The sequence below is a fragment of the Schistocerca nitens genome, chromosome 1 (assembly GCF_023898315.1).
Source record: "Schistocerca nitens isolate TAMUIC-IGC-003100 chromosome 1, iqSchNite1.1, whole genome shotgun sequence".
Classification (NCBI taxonomy): Eukaryota; Metazoa; Arthropoda; class Insecta; order Orthoptera; family Acrididae; genus Schistocerca; species Schistocerca nitens.
The window spans coordinates 1,013,627,899-1,013,654,193 of NC_064614.1; the positions used below are offsets into that span (position 1 = coordinate 1,013,627,899).

The 26,295-nt window shown below is 41.6% G+C and overlaps 1 protein-coding gene across 1 annotated transcript in view; it reads right to left on the reverse strand.

The window, feature by feature from the left end:
* The window catches only part of LOC126220775 (trichohyalin-like), a 141,499-nt gene that overhangs the window by 96,809 nt on the left and 18,395 nt on the right, over positions 1 to 26,295 (reverse strand). Inside the window, exon 2 of the mRNA XM_049942155.1 lies at positions 20,706 to 23,365. Coding sequence (XP_049798112.1) covers positions 20,706 to 23,365 — 2,660 coding nt within the window. The remainder of the gene's footprint in view (positions 1 to 20,705; positions 23,366 to 26,295) is intronic.

Below are 26,295 nucleotides of genomic sequence, written 5' to 3' on the forward strand. Positions count from 1 at the left end.
TACTGCTACTGCACTGGCCTGTCATCTGGTCCACGTTTCTGTGGTTTGCATCCCAAGCCTTAGAAAATTATGCAACCACCATTTGCCTGCTCAAATAAATCAAAATGTTATAAATACAAGTCAGTTTCATAATAACATCCATTGGAAAATTAACATCATGGTAATAAATCAAACAAATATTATACTGTTGTAAGGATAATAGATTTCCAAGTTCAGCGTGTACAACAACATAAAACTGCTATACGTGAAGATTTTGTTATTGTTGCCACATTTATAAACAAACTTAACAATTTTTTTATTTCTTCTCCTCCAAAATAGGACTTCATGCAAGTACAATCACATTACTCAGGAGGAGGAGGAGGAGGAGGAGGATGGAGATTAGTGTTCAATGTCCTGTCAACAATGAGGTATTAGATATGAAGTACTAGCTCGGATTAAGGAACAATAGCGAATGGAATCAGCCATGCCCTTCTAAAGGAACCATCCCAGCATTTGCCCGAAGCAATTTAGGGAAATCACAGAAAATCTAAATCTCAATGGCTCAATGTGGGTCTGAACAGTCATATTCCCGAATACGATTTCAGTGTGCTAACCAATGCAGCACCTCACTCGGTCAATTTACTCAGTCTCTCCTAATCTTGAAATTCAATTCATTGGTTCTTCAGACAACAAAAAGCACTTGTCAACATTTCTTTCTACACTACTGGCCATTCAAACCGCTACACCAAGAAGAAATGCAGATGATAAACGGGTATTCATTGACCAAATATATTATACTAGAACTGTCATGTGATTACATTTTCACGCAATTTGGGTGCATAGATCCTGAGAAATCAGTACCCAGAACAACCACCTCTGGCCGTAATAATGGCCTTGATACACCTGGGCATTGAGTCAAACAGAGCTTGGATGGCGTGTACAGGTAAAGCTGCCCATGCAGCTTCAACACGATACCACAGTTCATCAAGAGTAGTGACTGGCGTATTGTGACGAGCCAGTTGCTTGGCCACCACTGGCCAGATGTTTTCAATTGGTGAGAGATCTGGAGAATGTGCTGGCCAGGGCAGCAGTCGAACATTTTCTGTATCCAGAAAGGCCCGTACAGGACCTGCAACATGCGATCGTGCATTATCCTGCTGAAATGTAGTGTTTCGCAGGGATTGAATGAAGGGTAGAGCCACGGGTCGTAACACATCTGAAATGTAACGTCCACTGTTCAAAGTGCCTTCAATGCAAACAAGAGGAGACCGAGACGTGTAACCAATGGCACCCCTTACCATCCCGCCACGTGATACGCCAGTATGCGATGACGAATACATGCTTCCAATGTGCGTTCACCACGATGTCACCAAACACGGATGCGACCATCATGATGCTGTAAACAGAACCTGGATTCATCCGAAAAAAACGACGTTTTGCCATTCGTGCAGCCAGGTTCATATCGAGTACACCATCGCACGCGTTCCTGTCTGTTATGCAGCATCAAGGGTAACCGCAGCCATGGTCTTCGAGCTGATAGTCCATGCAGCTGCAAATGTCGAACTGTTCGTGCAGATGGTTGTTGTCTTGCAAACGTCCCCATCTGTTGACTCAGGGATTGAGACGTAGCTGCACGATCCGTTACAGCCATGTGGGTAAGATGCCTGTCATCTCGATTGCTAGTGATACGAGGCCGTTGGGATCCAGCACAGCATTCCGTATTACCCTCCTGAACCCACCGATTCCATATTCTGCTAACAGCCATTGGATATTGACCAACGCGAGCAGCAATGTCGCAATACGATAAACCGCAATCGCAATAGGCTACAATCCAACCTTTATCAAAGTCGGAAACGTGATGGTACGCATTTCTCATTTCTCCTCCTTACACGAGGCATCACAACAATGTTTCACCAGGCAATGCCGGTCAACTGCTGTTTGTGTATTAGAAATCGGTTGGAAACTTTCCTCATGTCAGCACATTGTAGGTGTTGCCACCGGTGCCAACCTTGTGTGAATGCTCTGAAAAGCTAATCATTTGCATATCACAGCACCTTCTTCCTGTCGGTTAAATTTCGCGTCCATAGAACGTCATCTTCGTGGTGTAGCAATTTTAATGGCCAGTAGTGTACCTTTTTCTTTTATTACAATATTATGAAAAGGGTAGTTGCTATGCACCATGTTGAAGAGATGCTGAGTTGCAGACAAGCACAACAAAAAGACTGTCAGAAAGTTGAGCATTCGGCCAACAATGCCTTTGTCAAAAATAGCGCGCACGCGCGCCCCCCCCCCCCCCCACACGACCACAGTCTGGTAGCTGAAGCCAGGCTCTGAGCAGGAGCACATGATGGGAGAGGCAAACAGGTGGTGGGGGTGGGAGGAGGCTGGCGCAAAGAGGGGTAGAATAGCAGGGTAGGGGTGGGCAGACGGTAAAGTAGAAGCTCCGACATGCAGCACCTTACCGTCCCCATCCCTACCCTGCTACCCCTCCCCCCCTCGCTGCAACAGCCTACTCCCACCTGCACCACCCGGTTGCCTCTCCCATCATGCACTGCTGCTCACAGTCTGGCTTTAGCTGCCAGAGACTGTGGTGGTGGTGGTGGTGGTGGTGGTGGTGGTGTGTGTGTGTGTGTGTGTGTGTGTGTGTGCGTGTGCCAGCGCATTATATTTGTCTGTTTGTGTGTGTGTGTGTGTGTGTGTGTGTGTGTGTGTGTGTGTGTGTGTGTGTGTGTGTGTGTGGTCTACTTTTAACAAAGCCCTTGTTGGCCAGAAACTCGACTTTGCCTACCTGTGACGAAGCATCTCCGCTATACGATGAATAGTAACTACACTTTTCATAATATTGTTACATTCCGTCCTGGATTTTCCACTGTTTGAATTTTCTTTTGTTACACTTTTCAAAATTTGAAGATTTTAAATATTCACCAGTTCGGGTCTAGGCTGTCGTAACCATGTATAAATACTGGCGCACAATTTCGTACCTATTACAGATATTTCCAATTATTCCTGGATGATTGAACATCATTTGAAAAAGGTTACACTATTGGTGGTTAGTCAACTTCTTGTAGGTGTACTGAGATCAAGCTGCAGAATACAATGGTAAAAAACACCAGTACGGGTAGCTAACACATCAAACGGTAATAAAAAGAAATAAAAATTAAGAACTACTATCCAGATATATGACACATGAGATATAAGCAGTCACATTACGAAGAGTGGCAATATATGCAAAAGCACATGTACTTACATATTTACAAAACAATACAAGCCATTTGATCATACATAATATCTGATAAGGGTTTGAAAGAGTTCAACCACATGCCAAGCACAATGAATATTATCATTTTTATTGTTTATTGCCACATCTTAATCATCACCAAACATTACTGTGAAGACTGTAAAACTAACAGTACAAATAAATATGAAAGTTCTGGTAGAATGTAAACAATTTTGGAGTAAAGGAGAGCACTCACCGAATAGTAGAATGTTGAGTCATTGACATTAACACACAAAAGAGAAAGAAAACTTGTGAGCTTTCAGAATAAATCATTTACGCGGGCAATTTCACCACCCTTGTAACACTGGAATGTATGTACGAGAATGGTGGGCAGATCCCCATCAAGACTGAGGGCTGCCCTAATATCAGTATACAGTACACATATTGCCATAATATCCTGAACTGAAAGTGGCACGCCACAACTTCACAGAGTGGTGGATCCTCCCCCAGAGGAGGAACCATGTGTTAAAGGGTTATGTCCAATGTGCAGTCTGATAGGCACAACCTCCTTCCAGTGGTGAGGCTGACATGAAGTCCGCCATACCTTTGTGGTCGATTTGAGTGACCACTGTTTGTTTTCTGCCACCTGCAACCATTCAGTCTTCCACCGGTGCATGATGAATCTGTCAGAAAATGAGCTGAAGGTGTGCAATAGGATGGGACATTGATGGACGACACCCTCCTAACATGATACCTTGGCAACTTTATCAGCCACATTGTAGCCCTGCATGCTGATGAGGCCAGGTACCCAGCAAACGATCACCTCCTTGCCACGGTGTTGGAGCCACTGTCAGGAAGCGAGTCTGAACAAACAATAAATCTTATACGGTAATATCTGTGAACCCTCTCCAGTGCCATCAAAATGCCATATAATTCCGCATTGTAATTTGTAAACTGTTTCGGAAGATGCACTTTAAGAACCCTATCGGGGAAAACAACAGAACAACCGAGGACATTCTCTTGCTGGGATCCTTCTGTATAAACAACAATAAAATTGTGGTAGGTAATTAAAATGGATGAAAACAACATTGTAAAAACATAATCTGGAGTACACAAGTTTTCTTGCACTGTGTCAAGCTTAAAATCACTTTGCGCCTCTGAAGACAGCAAGGAAGCAATGCGTTCCATGCCTGGCTGTGTATTTTGATGCCTGATAGATCCAGATTTTTGAGACAGTCTGTAGCATGTATCCCGTATGACTTGCACGCATGGAGCTTATTCCTGAACAGCCGTTCATAGGTGGGTTGGACTACTAAACTAAATGTCAATGATGGAGGTGATGCTGAAATTTGCTGCACATGTTGAGCCAGAAAGATACTTTCTGAATGCAGAGAGGTGGTTCATTGGCCTCTGCACACACACTGAACCAAGTTGTGTCCAAAACGCTCCAGTCGATATCCGAATGCCCTCATCGTGTACAGCATCTAACATCTTGAGGTAGGAAGGACGGGCTGATCAATTGACCATGTTGACATAATGTAAATGTGATTGAACAAATGCCCTACAAAACTACAGGTGGAGGCAACTGTCGACTCCCCATGTTTTTTCACTAAGGCATTTCAAAATATTCAATGACTGGAAGCACTTTGTTCCTAGGTCTTTCAAGTGTGAGAGCCAAGTTAATTTCAAGTCAAATAATAAACCCAAAAAGCACACAGTTTCTTGAAAACATAAAATACTGTCTGCCCCCCCCCCCCCGCCCCCAATTGTCAGCATTGGTTAGTTACAACTTTGACGAACTCAGTTAAAATTGACACATGTAGTCTTTTTGGGTGGCAACTGAAAACCAGTTGTCCTGGCCCCGGTTTCTAGCCTCCTAATGATCAGCTATAGCTGCCTCGTCATCACTATAAGATCAGAGTAAGAGTAGAAGGTTGCAAAGTCATCCACAAACAAAGGGCATTTGATAGAGCTCCTGACTGTGGAGGAAATACCATTGATAGTGATGGCAAACAATGTGACACTGCCTTTGGGACCCCATTCTCTTGAACATAGCAGTCAGACAACGCATCACCAATGTGATACTGAAAACGCCAGTCCTTGAAAGGTGATTGGATAAGTAGTGGCAGGCATCTATGTAGTTCGCATTCATGAACTTGGCAAAGGTAGTTGTGCCTCCAAGTAGTGTCATATGATTTTTCGAGGTCAAAAAACACACAAACCAAATGGTTCTGGTATAAGGAGGACTCCTATATCTTCATCTCCAGCAGAATTATGTTGTCAAGGGTGGAATGGTAGAACCTGAAACCGCACTGGGAGTGGCTCAGGTGACCCCAGGATTAAAGCAGCCAGATGAGGCAGTGGTTGACTGTGCATTCAGGAGTCTTATCCATACAACTGGTAAGGGCTGCACTATGGTGATTGTTAGGGGTGCTGTGGTACTTGCCAGGTTTGCAGAATGGAACTATTGTTGCCTCCTTTTAAGTTGCAGGGTACTGTTCATCAAACCAGATTTGATTGAAACAAGAGAGGAGCTGTCCTTTCAATTCATGGCACATATGATGACGCATGGGGTAATGGATCTCATTCGGTACTGGAGCAGTGTCTCTGGCGGCAGACACAGCTGATTCCAGTTTCCACATGGAGAACGGAAGATTGTAGACTTCCTCATTATGTGAGAATAAATTGAGCTTCCTCATCTATGGCCTATGAAACATCTGAAAAGCAGGAGCTTGTCTGGATGACATAGTAACAGTAAAGAAGTGTTCAGCTAAAACCTGAGCCATGTCTTCTGGCATGTCCACCATGACCCCATTACTTAACAAGGCCATACGGGGAAGTACCCTTGCTTGAAATCAGTCTTATTGATTCCATAATTTGGGCAGTGGAAGTGGACTGTGTAATGGAAGTCACGAATTCCATCCAGGCTGCCCTCTTCCATTCTCTTATCACTTGTCTCGCATGAGCTCTCATCCATCTGAAGGCATGAAGGTTTTCTGTAGTTTCACAGTGTTTGAAGTTTCGCAGAGCTGTTCATCTGGCCCTGATTGCCTATCCCTAGTCGTCATTCCAACATGGTACAGACTGTCTTCTGAGGTGGTTACTAGACCGGGGAATAGACTCTGCGGTAACCCGTTGACTATTTGAGTCAGGCGTCTCAGTACAGAGAAGCCTCTGAAAAAGGACTTTTACGTAAATGGTTCAATTAATTGCTCAGAGGTGCCATGAAGTAGAAACTTCTCTCTGAGCAAAATTTTATCGTTAAAAATGATATCTGAAGATAAGTGGGGAGAAGTCATGACAGAGGTTTACTTTACTATCCATTTATTGTTATGTTAATAGTTCCCCAGAGGCCATTTACAAGGTCGACCGCTGTGGCCATGGGGTTCTAGGTGCTACAGTCTGGAACCGCGCGACCGCTACGGTCGCAGGTTCGAATCCTGCCTCAGGCATGGATGTGTGTGATGTCCTTAGGTTAGTTAGGTTTAAGTAGTTCTAAATTCTAGGGGACTGATGACCAAAGAAATTAAGTCCCATAGTGCTCAGAGCCGTTTGAACCATTTTTTTAGCCATTTGCAAAAGGAACTACCGACTCTCAATCAAAACCAAGGTCGGTCACAGAATCAAGTGTGGGTCTCATAGGTTCAGATTGAATGTTCCTTTGCCATAAGAAAGGCTGAGAATATGAAAATATCAGATCACATCATCGAATTTGTGAGCGACTTTGGTGGAGTCCTAAAATTCTTTGAAATAGTTCAAATACCTTCAACAACATAACATTTTGTTTTATTTTATAAAGTACCATACTCAGAATACACTTCACATTGGTGTGGATTTGCAAATCGATATATAGTTTTTGTATGTTTCCAATCAAGTAAAAAACATGGTGAAAGAAGAACGTACAAGCCACTAAGAAGAAATTCTTTCACCAGATTCCAGAAAAACTCTACTGCCAATGAAAGTAAAGGAATTTGCTTTGCGGGCAGATGTTGATGATAGCCTTATTCCAATAGATGAGTTTGACAAATACTTAAACCAAACTGGGAAAATGTAACATAATGGGGCTTCTTACTGGAAAATGAGTGGGCAGAATTTTCTGACTCCTCAGAAGATTGTCAGAAAAATATTGTGTACGAGGGTGGTTTGAAAAGTTCTTGGAGTCACCACGAGAGGTCAGTGCTAGCCCAACGAGTTGTTCATGTGATAATTCATTGGTCTGTTGCCTGTAAACACGTGCCTCGTCATTGCTCTTGGAAGACAGCTGTGGCAGTGACGTGGTTCTGCTGCTGTTCCCGCGTAATGATTTGTGAAGATGGGGGAGGGGGGGCAGATTCGAGCAGTGATGAAGTACTTTGTAAGGAAAGGTATGAAAGCAAAGGTCATTCATGCTGATTTCCAGAATAAACTGGGTGACTCTACTCCTTCATATTCAACAGTTGGCAAGTGGACACCCACACAGTGGTCGACCAAAATGTGTCACTACTCCAGAAATCATTGTAAAAGTGCACAAAATGGTCATGAAGGACTGTTGATTGAAAAAACGTGAAATTGTTCACGCTTGTCAGATGTCATCTGAAAGGGTATAAAGAAGAATTAGGAAAAAAACACAAAAATTCTGCAAGATGGGTGCAGAGACAAGGCAATGCGCACCCGCACACATGTGCAGTCACCATTGCAAAATTACACGAACTGAGGTATGAACTGTTGCCACACCCGCCTTATCCACCTGATACGACTCTGTCAGCCTTCCATCTCCTCTCAAAACTGAAAATTTTTCTTGGTGGACGAAGGTTCACTCCAAATGAAGAATTGATAGCCGGAGTTGACAACTATTTTGCGGGCCTGGAGGAAACTCATTTTTGAGATGTGATCAAGAAATTGGAACATCATTGGACCAAGTGCATTAATCTACAAGGAGACTACACTGAAAAATAAAAAAAAAAGCTGCAGTGATGTAAGCACTTTTTTTCTATTCCGTATCTACAAGCATCTAGCTCTGCTTCCGAAATAACTTTCAGTTCTGGCGGTTTCATTTCAATCGCAAGATGGTCATCTTTTACACCAAGACAATGCTGATGCTCTTCTTTTTATTCATAATAACTCTTTTGGAGACAAATGAGTGAAAATTATACTCAGACACTTTTTGGACATCAAGTTTCGTTTTCTGTTATTAGTAGTGGTGGAAAAAGTTTTCATTTATCACACATTTTGTTGTGTATGTTTGATTTATGTACACTGTTTTTCAAATTAATTTTCATTTTTTTTTAAATGAAGTAAAACTGAGTTTATTCTAAAATTATTATTTAGCAGCAAGGACAATAATGGCAGCTTTATTTCAGCCTCAGCTCATCAAATTTTCAAGTTAGTATTTAGAAAGATATATAATTTGATTCACGATTGCCTTGATCCCAAATGATATACATACCAGGTCTGTTCAGAAAATTCCGGAGGAATTGCAATTTCTCACCAATGGTGTACTGGAGTGAAATACTGTTTGCATCCCTACACACGCCTGAGTTTGACATGTAACTGCTGGAAGTTTCATTTTTGAGTGTGTGTTAGTCACTGTTCATTGCTGTATTGTGTAGAACATGTGTCATATAGTTCGCAAATTTTTAGATGGTAAAGTTAGAGGAACAATGTGTCTGCATTAAATTTTGCGAGAATCTCAAGAAAAGCTTCACAGAGACACACCAAATGATGCATGAAGTCTACGGTGATGAGTGCTTTAAGTCATACTCAGTGCTATGAACAGTTCATACAGTTTAAAAATGGTCGGACATACAGTTTAAAACTGGCTGGAGGAAGTTACAAATGACCCTTGTTCAGGATACCCTTCAATGTCTACCAATGATGCTCATGTCAGGATTGTCAGCAAAATCGTATGTGCCAATCGAAGATTGACTGTCCATGAGATTGCAGAAGAATGTAATACTTCAGTTGAATGATGTCATGAAATCCTGACACAGCATCTTGGAATGCATTACGTTGCCGCCAAGTTCGTCCCAAGGCTCATGAGTCAAGACCAGAAAGACCCTCATCTCAAAATCCAAGGAGAGCTTTTGGATCATGCAAATGAGAACAAGACCTTCCTTAAATAAATCAAAAGTGATATTGAGACCAAGATTCAATCTTCACAATGGGTTGGGAAAGGTTGTGCATGACAAAAATAGGCTCATCATGTCAGATCGAGTGTCAAAGCAATGCTGATAGTTTTCCTTGACCTCGAAGGACTAGTTCATCATTAATTAGTGCAATTAGTGCCACAGGGACAAACTGTTAATCGATGGTAGTATCGGGACAGGTTGTGACACCTGCGAGAAAATGTGAGAAGGAAACAGGCAGAAATTTTGTGAGACAATTCATGGCTCTAGCATCATGATAACGTACCCACACATTCATCGCGGTTGGCGCATTAGTACCGCACAAAAAATGAAATCATTGTGCTGCCTCATCCTCTATACTCCCCAGGCCTGGGCCCCTGTGGACTTTTATTTCCAAAGTTGAAAACCTCATTGAAAGGACAAAGATTTGCAGTGAGAGATGAGATAAAAGAAAATTCGCAGATGGTGCTTCACACGATCCAGGAGGTGGCGTACCAAGACTACTTCAGAAAGTAGAAATAGCGATGGTAGCGGTGTGTATCAATTATGGAGGAGAGTATTTCAAAACACACCATGCACAATAAATAAAAGGTAAGCGTAGAAAAATTTTGTGGACAAAGCTCTGGAATTTTTCAGACAGACCTCATATATTACTGTTAACCATCATATATCACTGTTAACCAGTGTTGAGCATAATTAGTTATCATCTAAACTACAAATCCAGTATCTTGTTATGAAAGTAACACAAAGTCATTATCAGGCAATCACTGTGGTCATTTAAAACATACCTAACAAATGCAAGAAAAACATCTGTGAATAAAAATTTCTTGCATTGAGAGCAGGTGATAGTGGTGGTGGTGGTGGTGGTGGTGGTGGTGGTAGGTTGATTTGGGGGAGGAGACCAAACTGTGAGGTCATCGATCTCATCGAATTAGGGAAGGAAGTCAGCCGTGCCCTTTCAAAGAAACATCCTGGCATTTGCTTGAAGCATTTTAGGGAAATCACGGAAAACCTAAATCAGGATGGCCGGAAGCGGGATTGAACTGCCGTCCTCCCAGATGCGAGTCCAGTGTGCTAACCACTGCGTCACCTCGCTCGGTGATGATAGTGGGCTGGCAGGCGGCTGTATTGAATGCAGTGAGCCTGGCCAGAAAAATCCATGGGCTCAGAGTGCTACATGGTGCAATACTCTACTCCCCCCCCCCCCCCCCTCTCATCACCCAATATCACACTGGACTGGAACCAACGAACCATATCTTTTACCAGGTCTCTGATCATCTATCATCACGTCCATAAGTGGTAGACATCCAACTCTCAATCCTTCCCACCCCGCCTAAAGTGGTATCGCATCGTCCACAGAATCTATAAGGGTTGAATGAAAAGTAATGCCTCCACCTTCATCAATTGGATTTGGATGGGAATATTATAATAAATCAATCACAAAAATAATCCTTAAAATGTGATCTTTAATTACCAATATTAACTTTCCACAAATCACCAGCCAATTGGATACATTTATGCCAACGATGAACAAGTTTTCTGGAGCTGTCACGGAAGAAGTCGACACACTGTTTCCGCAACCACAGTCTCACAGTTCTCTCAACGTCTTCATCAGAACCATAATGATGTCCCTGCAGATCGATTTCATTATCAGGAACAGATGGAAGTCAGATGGTGTTAAATCTGAAGTGTAAGGAGGATTCAGTCTCTGAAGTTCTGCTGTGGCCACATGTGAAATGTGTGGTTTGGCATTGTCATGCTGCAGAAAACCTTTCCCTTTTCACTTCAGACCTTTGTTGGCTGTTGTTTCAGAGTTCTCAGCGTTGTAATGTAACACTCTGAATCTATTGTTGTTCCATGATCAAGGAAATCAACAAGGATAACACCATCTTCATCCCAGAACACTGTGGCCATGATTTTTCCAGCTGAGGTTGCGCCTTGAATTTCTTTTTCTGGGGTGAGTCTTTGTACCGATATTCCACAGACTGACATTTCGTCTCTGGATTGTAACGGTCTACCCACGTTTTGTCTCCTGTCACAATTTAATCAAGAAAAGCGTCACCTTCATTCTCGTAATATGAGAGGAGTTCCTGGCAAATTTCAAGTATCTGCATTTTCATTTCAGGAGTCAGCATCCGGGGTACCCATCATGCACAGATCTTCCGATAGCCAAGAAAAGCAATAACGTGACCCTTGCGTTCTTGTGAGATGCTGACCGTGCTTGTAATTTCTCTCCGAGTGATACGACAATCGTCCTGAATCAATCTGTCAACATTTTGCTAGTGAAACTCGGTGGTTGCTGTCACAGGACATCCAACTCTTTGTGTGTCATGCAGGTCAGATGTTCCTGCCTCAACATCTTTAAACTTACTCGCCCAGCGATGCACAGTATTCGCATCAACACAATCACCAAAAACTGCTTTCATTCTCTAATGAATCTCCTTTGGGGTGACACCTTCTGCTGTCAAGATTCAGTGACAGCACGTTGCTTAAACCGCATTGACCGACCGTCTGTGCAGGGTTCCATACTTTACACTGTAGCAACACAACCGTTCAATGCTAAGGCTTCCCGCCAACTAGAGCTGTAGAAAAGAGGCTACGGAACAAGCCAGTACCTGCCGCATACCAATGCTGCCAACTGTTGAATAGTTATGAAGGTGAGGCATGCTTTTCAGTCAACCCTCGTACACAACTTCCTCCTCCACCCCTATGCCACTCCCAATCCCAATTTCTTGCAAAGGAATCATATCCTGTCCAATCCAACCACTCAGCATTTCCTACTCCAGTCCTGTCATAGGATTATCCTACACCATCATAGAAGGGCCACCTGTGAAGCAGCCATATCATAGACCAACTCTGCTGAAATCACTGCACAGCTTTTTATGCCGGCAAACTACGGCCAAGAGCAAAAATAGCCACCCAGTGACACAACATACAGCTGAGCACAACATGCTCAATTTCAACGGCTGCTTCACAACTAAGTCCTTTCAGATTCTTCCCTCCTGCACCAGCTTTTCTGAACTATGCAGATGAAAGTTATCCTTGCAACACATACTTCACTACCGTAACCCTCCTGTCTTGAGTATCTGTTAACCCAGCCTCCCCACACCCTCAACCCAACAGTTTCCACTCCCTCTGTCCTGTCACTCCCTCTCAAACCAGCCCTGGTACCTGTGCATGATATGTCATGGCTGTGAATCTGTAACCCCTCCCTCCAGCATTCTTAGCCAGAAAACCTGCTGCTTTGATCTGAGCCACTAGCTACTCACCCCAACCCCTCCTTTTTCTGCCTCCCGTCTCTCTCCTCCTGTACGCAGCCCATCCGACAACTCCCACCCTACCCTATGCACCTGTACCCTATGCACCCGCTGAAGTGCAATTCTGGCCTTGGTATTTAGTACTTTTGCTTAAAGTGGTAGGTATTAACATTAAGAAATATTTCAGGAGTCATAATTTAACAGCATTATCTGGTTTATGTGCTATCTAATCCAAATTTCCATTCTGGAACTTCAGTTTAAAAACATTCATCAACTGAATGCAAAGTCTGCAGTCTCAGTGTACTATGACTTTTCCAGTGGTCATGACTGTGCAGGGTGATTCAGAATGAACAGGATAAAAAGAAAGTATTGCTGTGACTACAGCAATGACTTTATTTCAGAAATACACAGAGAGATATAAAGGTTATCTCTCACAGTTTAGGCTGTCAATAATGAAGTAATGGAAAATTGCCACTGCTGTTCATCGCTGACAGCTGCAACAGAAAATGTGTATTGCGTCAGAATATGCAAAAAAACATCCCAACTGTATTTCAAAGACATTTTCTTACCACATTTTAGTGGTACCGCACCGTCACAACACTGCTAGATGGGCAAAGCAATTCTAGGAGACAGGATGCATAAGCAAGAAGAAAACCAAATGACAGCCATCCGTTAAGAATGAAGTGGTGGCAAATATTCGTACAAGCTACAAAACAAGCACCCTGCATTGTTCATTGTGCTAACAAACACGTGATTGTGTCCCAGCCAACAGTGTGGTGTTTGCTGCACAAGTGTCTGCAGTTCAAAGCTTACAGAATTGAAATGTTGCAGGTGCTAAAACTAGATGATAAGCTAAAACAGACAATTATGCATTGATTTTCAAGCACAGATGGAGGTGGATGGTTCCACAGGCAGACTTGTGTTCTCACATTTCACTTTTGCATGCCTCCCCGAGACATAATCATTACAGGCATAACCCATATTGATATGATTTCTCTCTGGTTGTTGCCTCAGTTCACAAAAGAGGTATCCGACTTAATTTTGCAGCAGGACGGAGCCCTGCCAAATAGGCATAACCTCGTACATAAGTCACCCGCCCTCACGGTTTTACTTTTCCAGTCCCTTATATCTTATGTTCCAAACTTCACAGAAGTTTTCCTGAATACTTTGAGTGACTAGCACTTCTGGACGTAAAGATATTGTGGAGACATGGCTTAGCCACAGCTTGGAGGATTGTTTCCAGAGCGAATTTTCACCAGTATCTCTCTCCTGTGAGAGCAGTCAGTAGAGCACTTGCCAGAGAAAGGCAAAGGTCTCAGCTTCGAACCCCAGTCTGGCACACAGTTTTAATCTCTTGGACATTTGAAATCATCCCACACTGCCTTACAGAGTGAAAATCCATTCTAGAAACAATCCCCTAGCTGTGGCTAGGAGTACTTCCTCCATATCCTTTCTTCCAAGACTGGTAATTCTAAGAGGTATATTGAGGAACTACTCTGAAGTTTGGAGGGTAGGAGATGAGGTACTGGCTGTGAGGGCCGATTGTGAGTTTGTGCTTGGAGAACTCAGTTGATAGATAACTTACCGTGAATGTCAAAGGCCTACATTTGACTCCCAGTCCAGTACAAAGTATTAGTTTGTTTTTTCTTTTTTTGTCAGCTTTGTGCTCCCTGGACATACTTCACCTAATGTCACTTCATTCCCCACTTCAAAACCTCTAAGTGCCTACTAAACCTAACTTTCCGCCTCTGTAAGTGCTGAGATGTACCCCATTGACATTATCAAAGTAAGTATGTTGGCATGCATATGATGCATCCACTAAAATTAATACACTACCACCCATAATCCCTCTGAATATGTGATTACCACTAAGAAAAACTTCCATGTTCCTGATATCCTGTTATCCAGAAATCTACACCTATTTTAAGACCATGCACAGTTTCTTCATAAATGTATTGAATTCTCTTTCTTTCCTGACAACAATCCTGCTGTTTACCATGAGACATCTCAGTACCCTCCTAGATAATCTTTCAATTATCTTATATTCTGGCTCATCAATTTCTACTCCTGGTTGACAACACACATGTTAATTTTCACTCCCTCACTAAACATCATTTTTCTTTATTATTTTATAATTTACATACATCTGGAAAACTTTTTCTACAAGCTCTCAAAATTTCACAAATGTATGTAAATTTTATAAGTTTTTACAGGGACAATGTACATGTCCAAGACATTCCTGAAGTCACATAAGTCCTCTGAGTGGTGTTAAACAACAGTTATTTCAAGGCAAATATCTAAAGTCGAGAAACAGAGACAGCTAGGTAATCTCAAAGATCTCCTGGCTAAAATGAATTTGTCACAAGACACCTCACAAGGTTCTTTTCAGGATCATCCAGCTATAAACCTTGGACCTGTTTTCAAGATCTATCAAATCAATATGGAAGGCATAAGTACATCAAAGTGTCAAGTCTTACAGGAGATTTTATCAAAATATAACATCCGCACTGTCGCTGTTCAGGAAATTGATACCATCCTGAAAATGAAGATCATATAAATCAAGAGAGGAAAAATTCCTGGCTTTGACTTACTAGGAGCAATGTAACATCATGTTTATGGAGTGGCAACATACATATGACTGGCAATCATGAATGCACATCTATGCTCTGTATCTGATCTCAATGACATCCACAAAATTACAGTAAAAACTGGAGAACTAACAGTAATTAATATGTAGAAACCTCCAGCTATCTCTTGGCATCCCCCATATATCCCAGTGTCGCCTTGCCATATATCTCAGAGATTTTAACTGTTGTCATACTCATACTCAATGGAAGAGTAAGGAAAATTATGAAACGGACTGGTAATTTTCTTATAAATTGGGCAGAAGACAAGAATTTATATCTGGTGTTTGATACAAAGGATAAAGAAACATTTTATCAGCTGCATGGAGATAGGAGTATAATCCCAATCTATGTTTGTAACAACTGAAGAGAATAATTACTTCTCCAATGTTCCCAGTTTGTAGTAAAAAAACTTCCCATACAACCAACATCATCCAATCTTGACCAAAAGTTGGACAAGTATCCCACTCATATCATCCTCACCATGACCTAGATGGAACTTAAGAAAAGTAAAGTGGGATGCATTTGTAAAAATTCTAACAAATGTGCTGGATAGATTCCCCTAAAAGCAACTAACTACGAGAAGCATGCAAGATCTACGAAAACTGTAGCAAACAAGGAAAACCCTAGTGGCTACTGCGATTAATATATTCCAGGCTGGGATACTAACAAGAAACAGTATGATGAACTTCTAAAAAGTAGTGATCCGGAAATAATGGATAATCCATTTCATAGCCTAAATACAGTCAGATGCAGCAGGTGGACAGAGACTGTTAAGTCACTCAATTTTCAAACATCAAGTAGAGAAGCATTGTCATTACTAAGGAAATTTGATGGAAACAACATGAAAGTACAGGAGAACACTCATATAACAGCTAACAGGACTGGGTGACATATACTGTCCAGTCTGCAGCATGAAGGGGTAAGACTCGTGCATGATACATCAAGAGAAAACTTGCATAGCTCAAAAAGAAAACTAATGAACAATCTGATTTCTCAAGAACTTCCTCTGCATCCGAAATCTTTGCTGTTCTTAAAACTCTAAAACCAGGAATCCATCCCAAACTACTTCTGCGCAGTGGGAAATTTGCTGAAAGATGGCTGGCAGATTTCTTCTCTGGTATTATGAAATCTGGTTCAGTCTCACAAAATATGAAGCAATCAAATATCATAGCAATACTCAAACCAGCAAAATAACTATCACACTGTTTATAAGTCCCTTGAAAGACTTTTACAAAATCATATTAGTCCAGTGATATTTCAGAACCCTCCTGCTGAGGAAGCTGGACTTCAACCAGGACGGAGCAGTGCTGACCAAGTCTTATCATTATCAACATTCACTGAAGCAGGATACCAAATGAAGCAAAAAACATCAGTTGCCTTGGTTGATCTAAGAGCAGTATATGACACAGTTTGCAGGCATGGGTTGCTTTATAAGTTATTACCACTTGCTCCATGCACCCAGACAACAAAACTAATTGACAATATGTTACCAAGGACATTTACTATAACTACAAGAAAAGACACTAGCTGTCCAAAAGTATTCAATAACACCTTACCACAGGAATATATCCTTGCTCCTCTCTCGTTTAATTTATGGGTTTAGTGTTGTAGGATTGCTGTATCGAATGATGTACACTATAGCACATGAAATAAGCACTATTTTATTACTCTGAAGCACACACATACAGTTATATACATTCTTGATTCTCAGTGCACGTGTATAGTTGGTACTGCTTCGCGCGTGGCCACAGACTGCTCGCAAAGAGCTTGCCACAACAAAGATATTATATGTGACTTGTTACCTACCCTCTGGCTCCTACCCTTGTAACCGGCCCCGGTGTAAAACCTGTCCCATGCACCCTCCCACCATCACCTACTCCAGTCCTGTAACCCGGAAGGTGTACACGATCAAAGGCAGAGCCACGTCTGAAAGCACCCACTTGATTTACCAACTGACCTGCCTACACTGTGAAGCTTTCTATGTGGGAATGACCAGCAACAAACTGTCCATTCGCATGAATGGACACAGGCAGACAGTGTTTGTTGGTAATGAGGATCACCCTGTGGCTAAACATGCCTTGGTGCACGGCCAGCACATCTTGGCACAGTGTTACACCGTCCGGGTTATCTGGATACTTCCCACTAACACCAACCTGTCAGAACTCCGGAGATGGGAACTTGCCCATCAGTATATCCTCTCTTCTCGTTATCCGCCAGGCCTCAATCTCCGCTAATTTCAATTTGCCGCTGCTCATACCTCACCTGTCTTTCAACAACATCTTTGCCTCTGTACTTCTGCCTCGACTGACATCTCTGCCGAATCTCCTTTCCTTTACAAATGTCTGCTTGTGTCTGTGTATGTGTGGATGGATATGTGTGTGTGTGTGTGTGTGCGCGCGCGCGCGTGAGTGTAGACCTGAAAATTCCTGGCAGATTAAAACTGTGTGCCCAACCGAGACTCGAACTCAGGACCTTTGCCTTTCGCGGGCAAGTGCTCTACCAAATGAGCTACCGAAGCACGACTCACGCCCGGTACTCAAAGCTTTACTTCTGCCAGTATCTCGTCTCCCACCTTCCAAGTGCTAGTTCTGCAAGGTTCGCAGGAGAGCTTCTGTAAAGTTTGGAAGGTGGGAGACGAGATACTGGCAGAAGAAAAGCTGTGAGTACCGGGTGTGAGTCGTGCTTCGGTAGCTCAGTTGGTAGAGCACTTGCCCGCGAAAGGCAAAGGTCCCGAGTTCGAGTCTCGGTCAGGCACACAGTTTTAATCTGCCAGGAAGTTTCATATCAGCGCACACTCCGCTGCAGAGTGAAAATCTCATTCTGAGTGTATACCTGTCCTTTTTTCCCCCTAAGGTAAGGTAAGTCTTTCCGCTTCCGGGATTGGAATGACTCCTTACCGTCTCCCTTAAAACCCACATCCTTTCATCTTTCCCTCTTTCCTGACGAAGCAACCATTGTGTGTATGTAGGTGTTTGTTTGTGTATCTATCGACCTGCCAGCGCTTTCGTATGGTAAGTCACATCATCTGGGCAATAGCTAGCGAACACAAAACCTTTGAAATAACTGAAGAAATCCTAACTTCTGATCTAGACAATTTAAGCCAATATTTCCATAAATGAGGGTTACAACTCAAATCAAACAGAGGTTCCACATTTTCATCTGTCCAACAGATTGACGCAGATAGCACTTCATGTCTATTTCAAGGGAGACAAACTTCAATACTCACTGAGTATCAGCACTCCGATTGTTATACTCAACAACACAGCACTATGCACCTGTCTAGCTTAATAGTCCATATGCAAAAATAATATACATAAAATCTAACTAAGCCACTCACATTGTTAATGGATCAATATGATCTACTCCCACATACTAGTCACCTATCTTGAGCCACATTCCAACTACTGATATCAGATGGAAGAGTGTGTTATTGTGTGAATACCAGAAGATTGCTGATAACCCTGATCTTAAAATATTGAATAATTTATTCTCTACAGAGTAAAAAAAGATCAAGATCAAGGCACTCCACTCTTCACAGCTAGAACTCTTAAGGAAATTGAATTCAATGTCATTGATGAATGGAAACACTGCTGGCAAGAAAATTGTTCTTCAAAATGTCTGAAACTGCCCTGCATCCAAGAGAAACCCTCTGGATTTGACCAGCCTCACCACAATTTGGACTACCCTGAACTGCATCCAAATGGGTCATGGAAGATGTGTGGACACACTTCCCAGGCAGGGCAGATCTTCAACACCATCTCGTGACTGTGGTGCAGAGTGAAAGACAGTTGTTCATGTTGTATCAATATGTCCCGCATGTGCCTAGAAGGTTTCTTCTGAAGAATTCCTACTACACAAAAAAACCTTGCCACTCATCATTAGTTGTAGTAGTTTGGGTTATATTATGCTGGAGAGCTGTGTGAAATGTTGACATGTAGTAGTTTAGTAATCTTTTTATATACAAGGGTTGTAACTTAAATAGTGGCAACTATTTATTCACAACCGATACAAAAAAGTTACATGTTTGCACCTGTTACTGTCCTTCAAAGTAGTCACCAATGTTGTGTAGAACCCACTGCCAGCGATGTGGAAGGCGTAGTATACCATTAGCAGAGAATGTTCTGTTGATGGTGCAAATGGAGTAGTCTGAAGTTATGGTGATTCTCGTGTACAACTGTGATGGTGTTATCCTAACGCATTACATTCCTCCACGGCAGACCGTCAATGCGCAGTATTACTGTTTGTTTTTGGAGCACCACTGTGACCAGCTTTACGAAAGAAGTGGCGACACTTTCTGTATAACCCACCAATCATTTTGTATGACAATGCGTGGCCGCATACAGCGCAAGCTGTGGCTGCTCTGTTCGGTTGATGGGACTAGGAAGTACTGTACCATCCATCATACTCCCTGGACTTAAGTCCTTGTAACTTTGATTTGATTCTGAAGATGAAGGAGGCACTTAGTGCCATTCACTTCAGAACTGTTCCAGAGATTCAACAGGCAGTAGACCGCTCTATTCGCACCATCAACAGAACAGGCTCTGCTAACAGTATACTACGCCTTCCAAATTGTTGGCAACGGGTTCTACACAATGCTAGTGACTACTCTGAAGGGCAGTAACAGGTGCAAACATGTAACACTTTTGTATCAATTGTGAATAAATAGTTGCTACTATTAAAGTTCCAACCCTCCCCTATTTAGCTATTCTTGTGATTCATAATGTATGCCATATGACAAGAAAGTAAAATCAAGTTTTAAAGCCCAATCAGTTCAAGTGTAGACTATCCTCTGATATGCAGTTATCTCCTTAACTTATTTAACTCTAAAAAAACTGCACCAAAGTGTCACAATGATCTTGAATACAATCAACAAGCCACTGAGCAGGGACCATGGAGGTTGCTTTGTAGCAATTTTATCAATTTTCAGCCTCCTACATTTGGATACAAAGCATGGAAAAGCATTCATCTATATACCTCAGTACATTTCCTATCCTTAAGATCCCTATGTGAAATGTAAATTGGATGTACAATAAGGTCACACAATCTTCCTACAAATTTCAATTACCTAAACTTATTCAAGATGGTTCCAGAAAAATGATGTCACCCTTTTTTCAAGAATTCCTATTTAAGTGCCTTAACCATTTATGTTACTTCTTTGCCTCCCTTTCTCCTCATATAAGATAGGTCTAACTTAACCTCATTTCTAAGTGACTATGATGCACTACAATTATTTTTCCTTCCAGCTTATGAAGAATGAACCTGCAATTCTGAAATTTAGACATACTGACGAGTCCACTTGCGTCCTTGTGAATAAACTGTTTAATGTTTTAATAATTCAAGGAGCTATGTAACAAATTGGAACAGGAGAGAAATTTAGTGAATAGACCCAAAGATCAGTAATCTAATACTGTGGAAAATATAAAATGATTTATACGTACCACAGTCTTTAAAACAAAATGTGAAATCAGCGTAATTTTTACTCAACACTCTACATAACAAATTAAGTGAGACATGTACTCACGCAATGAGAAGTTGAAGTTGATTGTTCTTGAAGTCCCTTTACCTTCCACTCTTGCTCAGTCACTACACACTGATATTGTTCTGTTGGTAGCCACTTAACTTCTTTTGTTACGGTGTCCTGAAATGTTTGCATTAGAATTTCTTGGCTAAGCTCTGCTGGCAATCGTAGGGTTTGTTTTGTGAAAGACTGCTGAAATCTTTCCACTGGCTCCTCTTGTGCTCGTTCCACAGCTGGTTGCTGACTTTCCTCACTTTCAGCTAGCCCCTTGATTTCTTCGATTACTGACTGCTGGGGTTGTTCCCCTGTAGGATGTTGGCCTTGTTCCCGTTGTAGTTGCTCGTCTTGTTTCACTATTTCCTGTTGCTGCCCTTGATTTAGTGTTAGTTGTCCTCGTTCATATCTCGGGACAAGTTCTGACATTTTCTTTACAGTGATTTGCTGTATATGCTCCCCAGCAAACGGCCTTGTTTGTTCTGTGTTAGGAACCAGCCCCTCTTGTTTGTCGAACTGTTTCCTTCTTTTTGCTTTCAGCTTCAGTTCTTTGTCACAACCAACTTGATTTATTTGTCTTGTCAATTTCTGATTTTTGTTTCCCACATCTGGTTGCAGTTTATTAGATACAGAAGATTGTTGTCGACCAGACACAATCTGAGGCTGTTGATAATTTGTGGTGTACAGCCCTTGATTAACAATCATTCCCTGCTCTTTACCAGTCCTTAACTTGTGATGTTTGTGTGCTGTAAATGGTTGGTCTATTTTTATCAATTGCTCCTTTTGTTCTGCACAGTGTGACTGCTCTTGTCCCAATACTATTTGTTGTTTTTTTATTGGTGTAAGAGAGGATACTTTCTCCACTGCAGATTGTCGAACTGCTTCGCCACTCAGTTCGTAACGAGTGTGGTGCCACCCATGTACTGTAATGAACTGTTGATTTTGCTCAACAGTGGGCCGCTGCAGATCTTTCGCAGAACCAAAAGGATGTGGGTGATTATTTTGGTGTTGGACTTCTATTGAAACAAGCTGTTGTCCTTTTACATTGTATTCCTGCCCTTGGTTTTCACTCAACTGCTTTATGATATGTTGCTCCCCACATTCACATCTGAGTCTATTTACCATAGGAGGTTCTTTGATTTCTGGAAAAAGCTGCAGTTCACTTTCTGTGGACTGTTTTCTTCCTTCATTCTGGTAGAGTTTTTGGCCTTTCCCAAATGACAGAGCTGCATGCAGTGTTGCAGGAAGCAAGTGGCATAATTTAACAGGAAGCTGCTGGCGTATTCCAACAGAAGTCTCTTGATTGATTGTATTTTGTCCTTCAACCCTTTCAACAGAATGCAGTTCATCATTTATTGAAGGGAGATATTCTCCCGACTTTCCCTTATCTCCCCGTTTTTCTTCTTCAATTGACTGCAGAGGCTTTTGGACATTAACTTGCAATCTATTTTCTTTAGGGAATAGTTGTTCTCTATCAGATGAAAATGGAAAATCTACATCATTAGTGAACTGCCGTTCATTAATGGTCACAGATTTGGGACTACCGTGTGTGCTCAAGTGGCCGCCATTATTCATTGGAAGGTGCTCCATAGTGTGTGTCTGCTGCTCTGTCCCTCTGATGTGTTCTATGAAGAAATGATTCTCTTGTTTATTTCTTAGTGGCTCCTCTTTGTTTACAGTAGGCTTCATTCCTTGGTTCAGTGCATCTTGCCGGCCTTGATCCTCTGCTAGCTGTCTTGTTTGATCAGTTATGATTTGACCTTGAACATCTGTGAAACTCGATTTTTGTGCTGTCAAGAATTTCTCTCTCTGTACGACTCTGTTTAGGTGCTCATGTTCTGTTTGCAGCTTTCCCTGTAGACCTGCATGCTGCTGCTTGGCACATTCACAGTATTGTGTTCTACTAGCTGACTCCAATGACTGGTGACCTTTATCTTCTGGTATTTGCTGTTCCAATACCCGTTGTTCCGTTTCCTTAACATTAATTGTTCTTTGATTGTGTGCTTTGCAATCCTTTTCTTGGCAGAAATGATCTGATACTGAGTCTTTTTGGACTTTGATCAATGGTTGTTGTGGTTCATTTTCTTTGTACAGCTGACTTGCTTTGAGAAGAAAATCACATTTTGGTGGATAACAGTTCTGTGAAACAGTTTTCTGAAGCTGAAGTAACCGATCTTCTGGAAGGTTCAGTTTTAAATCCTTGCCACTACTACAATACTTTAATCTATCATTTCCACCACTCAAATAGAGACAGATTCCTTGGTGCTCTTGTAATTCGTTTGATAACCTCGATTTCTGCATTGCTTCATTCACTAGCACTTCCTGTTTTTCTACATTTTGTAATTGTTTTTCTTCTGTCAATGAACATGCCTTATCCTGCTGTGAAAGATGACCAAAGCCTACCAGTTGATCATGTTGATGTACTTCTTTTGACTGGAATTCTGTGTTGTCTTTTGGATGGTGAAGATGATGTTCCCCAGTCTTTTCTGAAACACATTTTCGTGTCTGGTTATGCTTTGATGATAGCTGCAAAACAGGACTGACAGATGTATTTTGCAACTGACTCTGTTGTATATGTTGCTGCTGCTGTTCCTGCTTTTGCTGATGCTGCTCTTCCTTCGTCACTAACTCATTGTTTTCATCCTTCAACAATCGCTCTGGTTCAGCTTCTGCAAGAGAAGAAGATCAGTTAGGTACAGATAATAGAAAAAAAGTACTGTATACCAGAATCGTAAACAATGTCTTCATCACTGTATTTAGAAAGAAATTATGGGATGGATGCTAGGGAGAAATTTATAAATCAGAGAATACTGATGGAAAAATTTACTTTTTCTTAAACCAATTCCTGTACCACTTTAAGCGATGTTTACTGCTAAAATGAATATGATAAAAATTGAACAGACGGTGGATAACTCCTGCAACTGAAGTACCTTGTGGCAGAAGAGAGAACTCAACATATTTCAAAGAAGACGCAGTAATGAAGATCTGAAACTTAATTATCACCAGTACTGTCAAATCCTCCACACCATCATTAAGAAAACAAAGTTCATGTTCCACCATTCAAAAACTAAAACACTTCAAGAATAATACAAAAAAAGAAACAAACAAAACTGTTAATGAAAATGACCCCCAAAAATAGCTCTTGCAGAAACTGTGAATGCACCAGCAACAGGTATTAGTTTCAAAAATAAACCATAAATAGAGAAATCATCAGATCACTAACAAGGGAAACTCCCCATTGCAGGCCCCACAGATTTAGTGGTAAATTGGCCCATTGGATAGTCCATCAAAAACTGAACACAGATCAAGCATAAAAACAGGAAGAAGGTGTACTGAACTGTGGAAAAAGGAAGAAAATAGACAGTGTGAATGGTCTGAACTCTAAGTGTGCAGTATCGAGCAATGCTAATGGCTGTCGTGTCGTGGTTATGTGGTCATGGTGTTGAACTGTGACGGAGGGGTTCTGGGTTCAAATCACACTTGGTTCCTTTTATTTTCCTCCATAAAATTACAAACTTTCTGTCCAGGCATCAATGCGTCTGTTCGCTGTATTCAAATTTGTGTATGTGTTGTGGCGTAATGTCACTTGCAACAGTGACGTGTATTGAAGGGACCTCCAGATGTAACTCATCTTTATTCTATACAGATACCACATCTTATGCCTCCTGCATTCCATTTCGGAAGTTTTGACTCTTCAATTTCCTTCGTTTTAACACAGTTCACACCCGTTTATTTATTGTTTTCATTTCTGTGTGGCATCTCGCCTGCTCTCACTATTCATTACAAAATATTAGGCATGTGGTCAGAACATATTACTGTTGCATGTAAATGTGATGAATAGTGAAAGCAGGAATTGTAAAAATTACCATTGTACAGTAATCTCATATTTTAATGTGTCTTACTGGATCATCTGTTTAATAAGTCTTTTTACAGAAAATGGAAAAACTGGTGGAGCCTGACCTTGGGTTCTGGAGAAATGTAGGAAGACACAAGCCAATACTAATCCTATGACTTACCTTGGATGAAATCTTACATTTATAGTATTTACAAATTTAGAGAAAGTTCTTGACAATGTGGACTGGAACCTGCTCTTTGAAAATTTGAAGGTACCCGGTATAAAATACAGGGAGCAAAAGGTTATTTAAAACTTGTACTGAAAGCATACAGAAGTTGTAAAAGTCAATGGACGTGAAAGGGAAGATACAGTTAAGAAACAAGTGAGACAGGGTTGCCACCTGTACACTATGTTATTCCATACATATATTGAGGAACACAGAAGGAAATCAAAGGAGGAATTTATTAAAGGAATTAAAGCTCACGAAGAAGGAAAAAACTTAGACATTTGCCAATAGCACTGTAATTTATTTATTTATTTTTACAGAGAGCGAAGAGCAGTGGAAACGAATGGACAGTGTCTTGTACAGAGTTTATACGATAAACAACAACAAAACTAGAACAAAAGTCATGGAATAGAGTTGTATTAAATCAGGCAATGCTGAGTTAATTACACTAGAGAAAGAGACACTAAAGAAGTAGACAAGGTTTGCTATTTGTGCAACACAATAATTGATTATGGCCAGGTACGGAAGGTATCAAATGCAAGCTTGCAATTTGGGGTGGGGGGTGGGGGGGTGGGGGGGGGGGGGACTGTTCCCCAAAAAGCAAAATATGTTAAGATCTAAAATAAATTTAACTGTTAAGAAGTATTTTTTGTTGGTACTGTCTGAAGTGCAGCCTTATATGGGAATGAATCATGGACAATTGGAATTCTGACAAGAAGAGAATAGTAGCTTTTGCAATGTGGTGTTACAGAAGAATGATGAAGATTAGCTACATATATCAAATAACGAATGAGGTGGTGCTGAATCCAACTGGGAAGAAGATAAATATGTAACACAACTTGACTAACAGAAAGGAGCAGTTGACTGAACATATCCTGATGCATCAGGACTTGAACCTAAGACTTCAAAAAAAAAAAAACTGCCTCAGGTTGAAGGGGCTACGTAGACCCCCACAACATCGAAGACAGGCAAGATGAGGATAAGGGAGGAATCTAAGACTCCCTCCTCCCTGGATAACCGAGTCCAGAAAAAACCGAGGCAAGAAAAATAGGGAAACAGACCTATAGTACTGCAGTCTCGGTTTTTAAGATGGCAGTTATCCAGGAAGGCTCTCCACTGGTGGTCATCAGCTCGCAGCAGGAGTAATCTGTAGAGATGGCCCTCTTTGAAAAGATTGGGGGAGGGGACGCTGATTCAGGACCCAACTTCAGAAGGGTCTATCTAGATCATGGTGCCCTCATTTTTGTCTGTGAAGGGGTGCACACGGTGGAATGACTTAAGGACAAGGTGCCCGTGATATCCACGTGGGAAGAGCAAAGCTGCTGGTCAAGATGGCAGTGGAACTTCTTAAGACTTAAGGATGTCTCTCCTTAGACTCTGTTCAAGAAAATAGGGGCTCAAAACCCAAAATCTCAACAAAAGACTGCAGAGAGATCAACCAGAAGGTTTTACCGGAAGGACGAACCCTGGTGGTGGAGGTTGGAGAGAAGTCCCTGAAGGCGATGCGAGAGCAGGACCTTGAATAGCTTTTAGGGTTC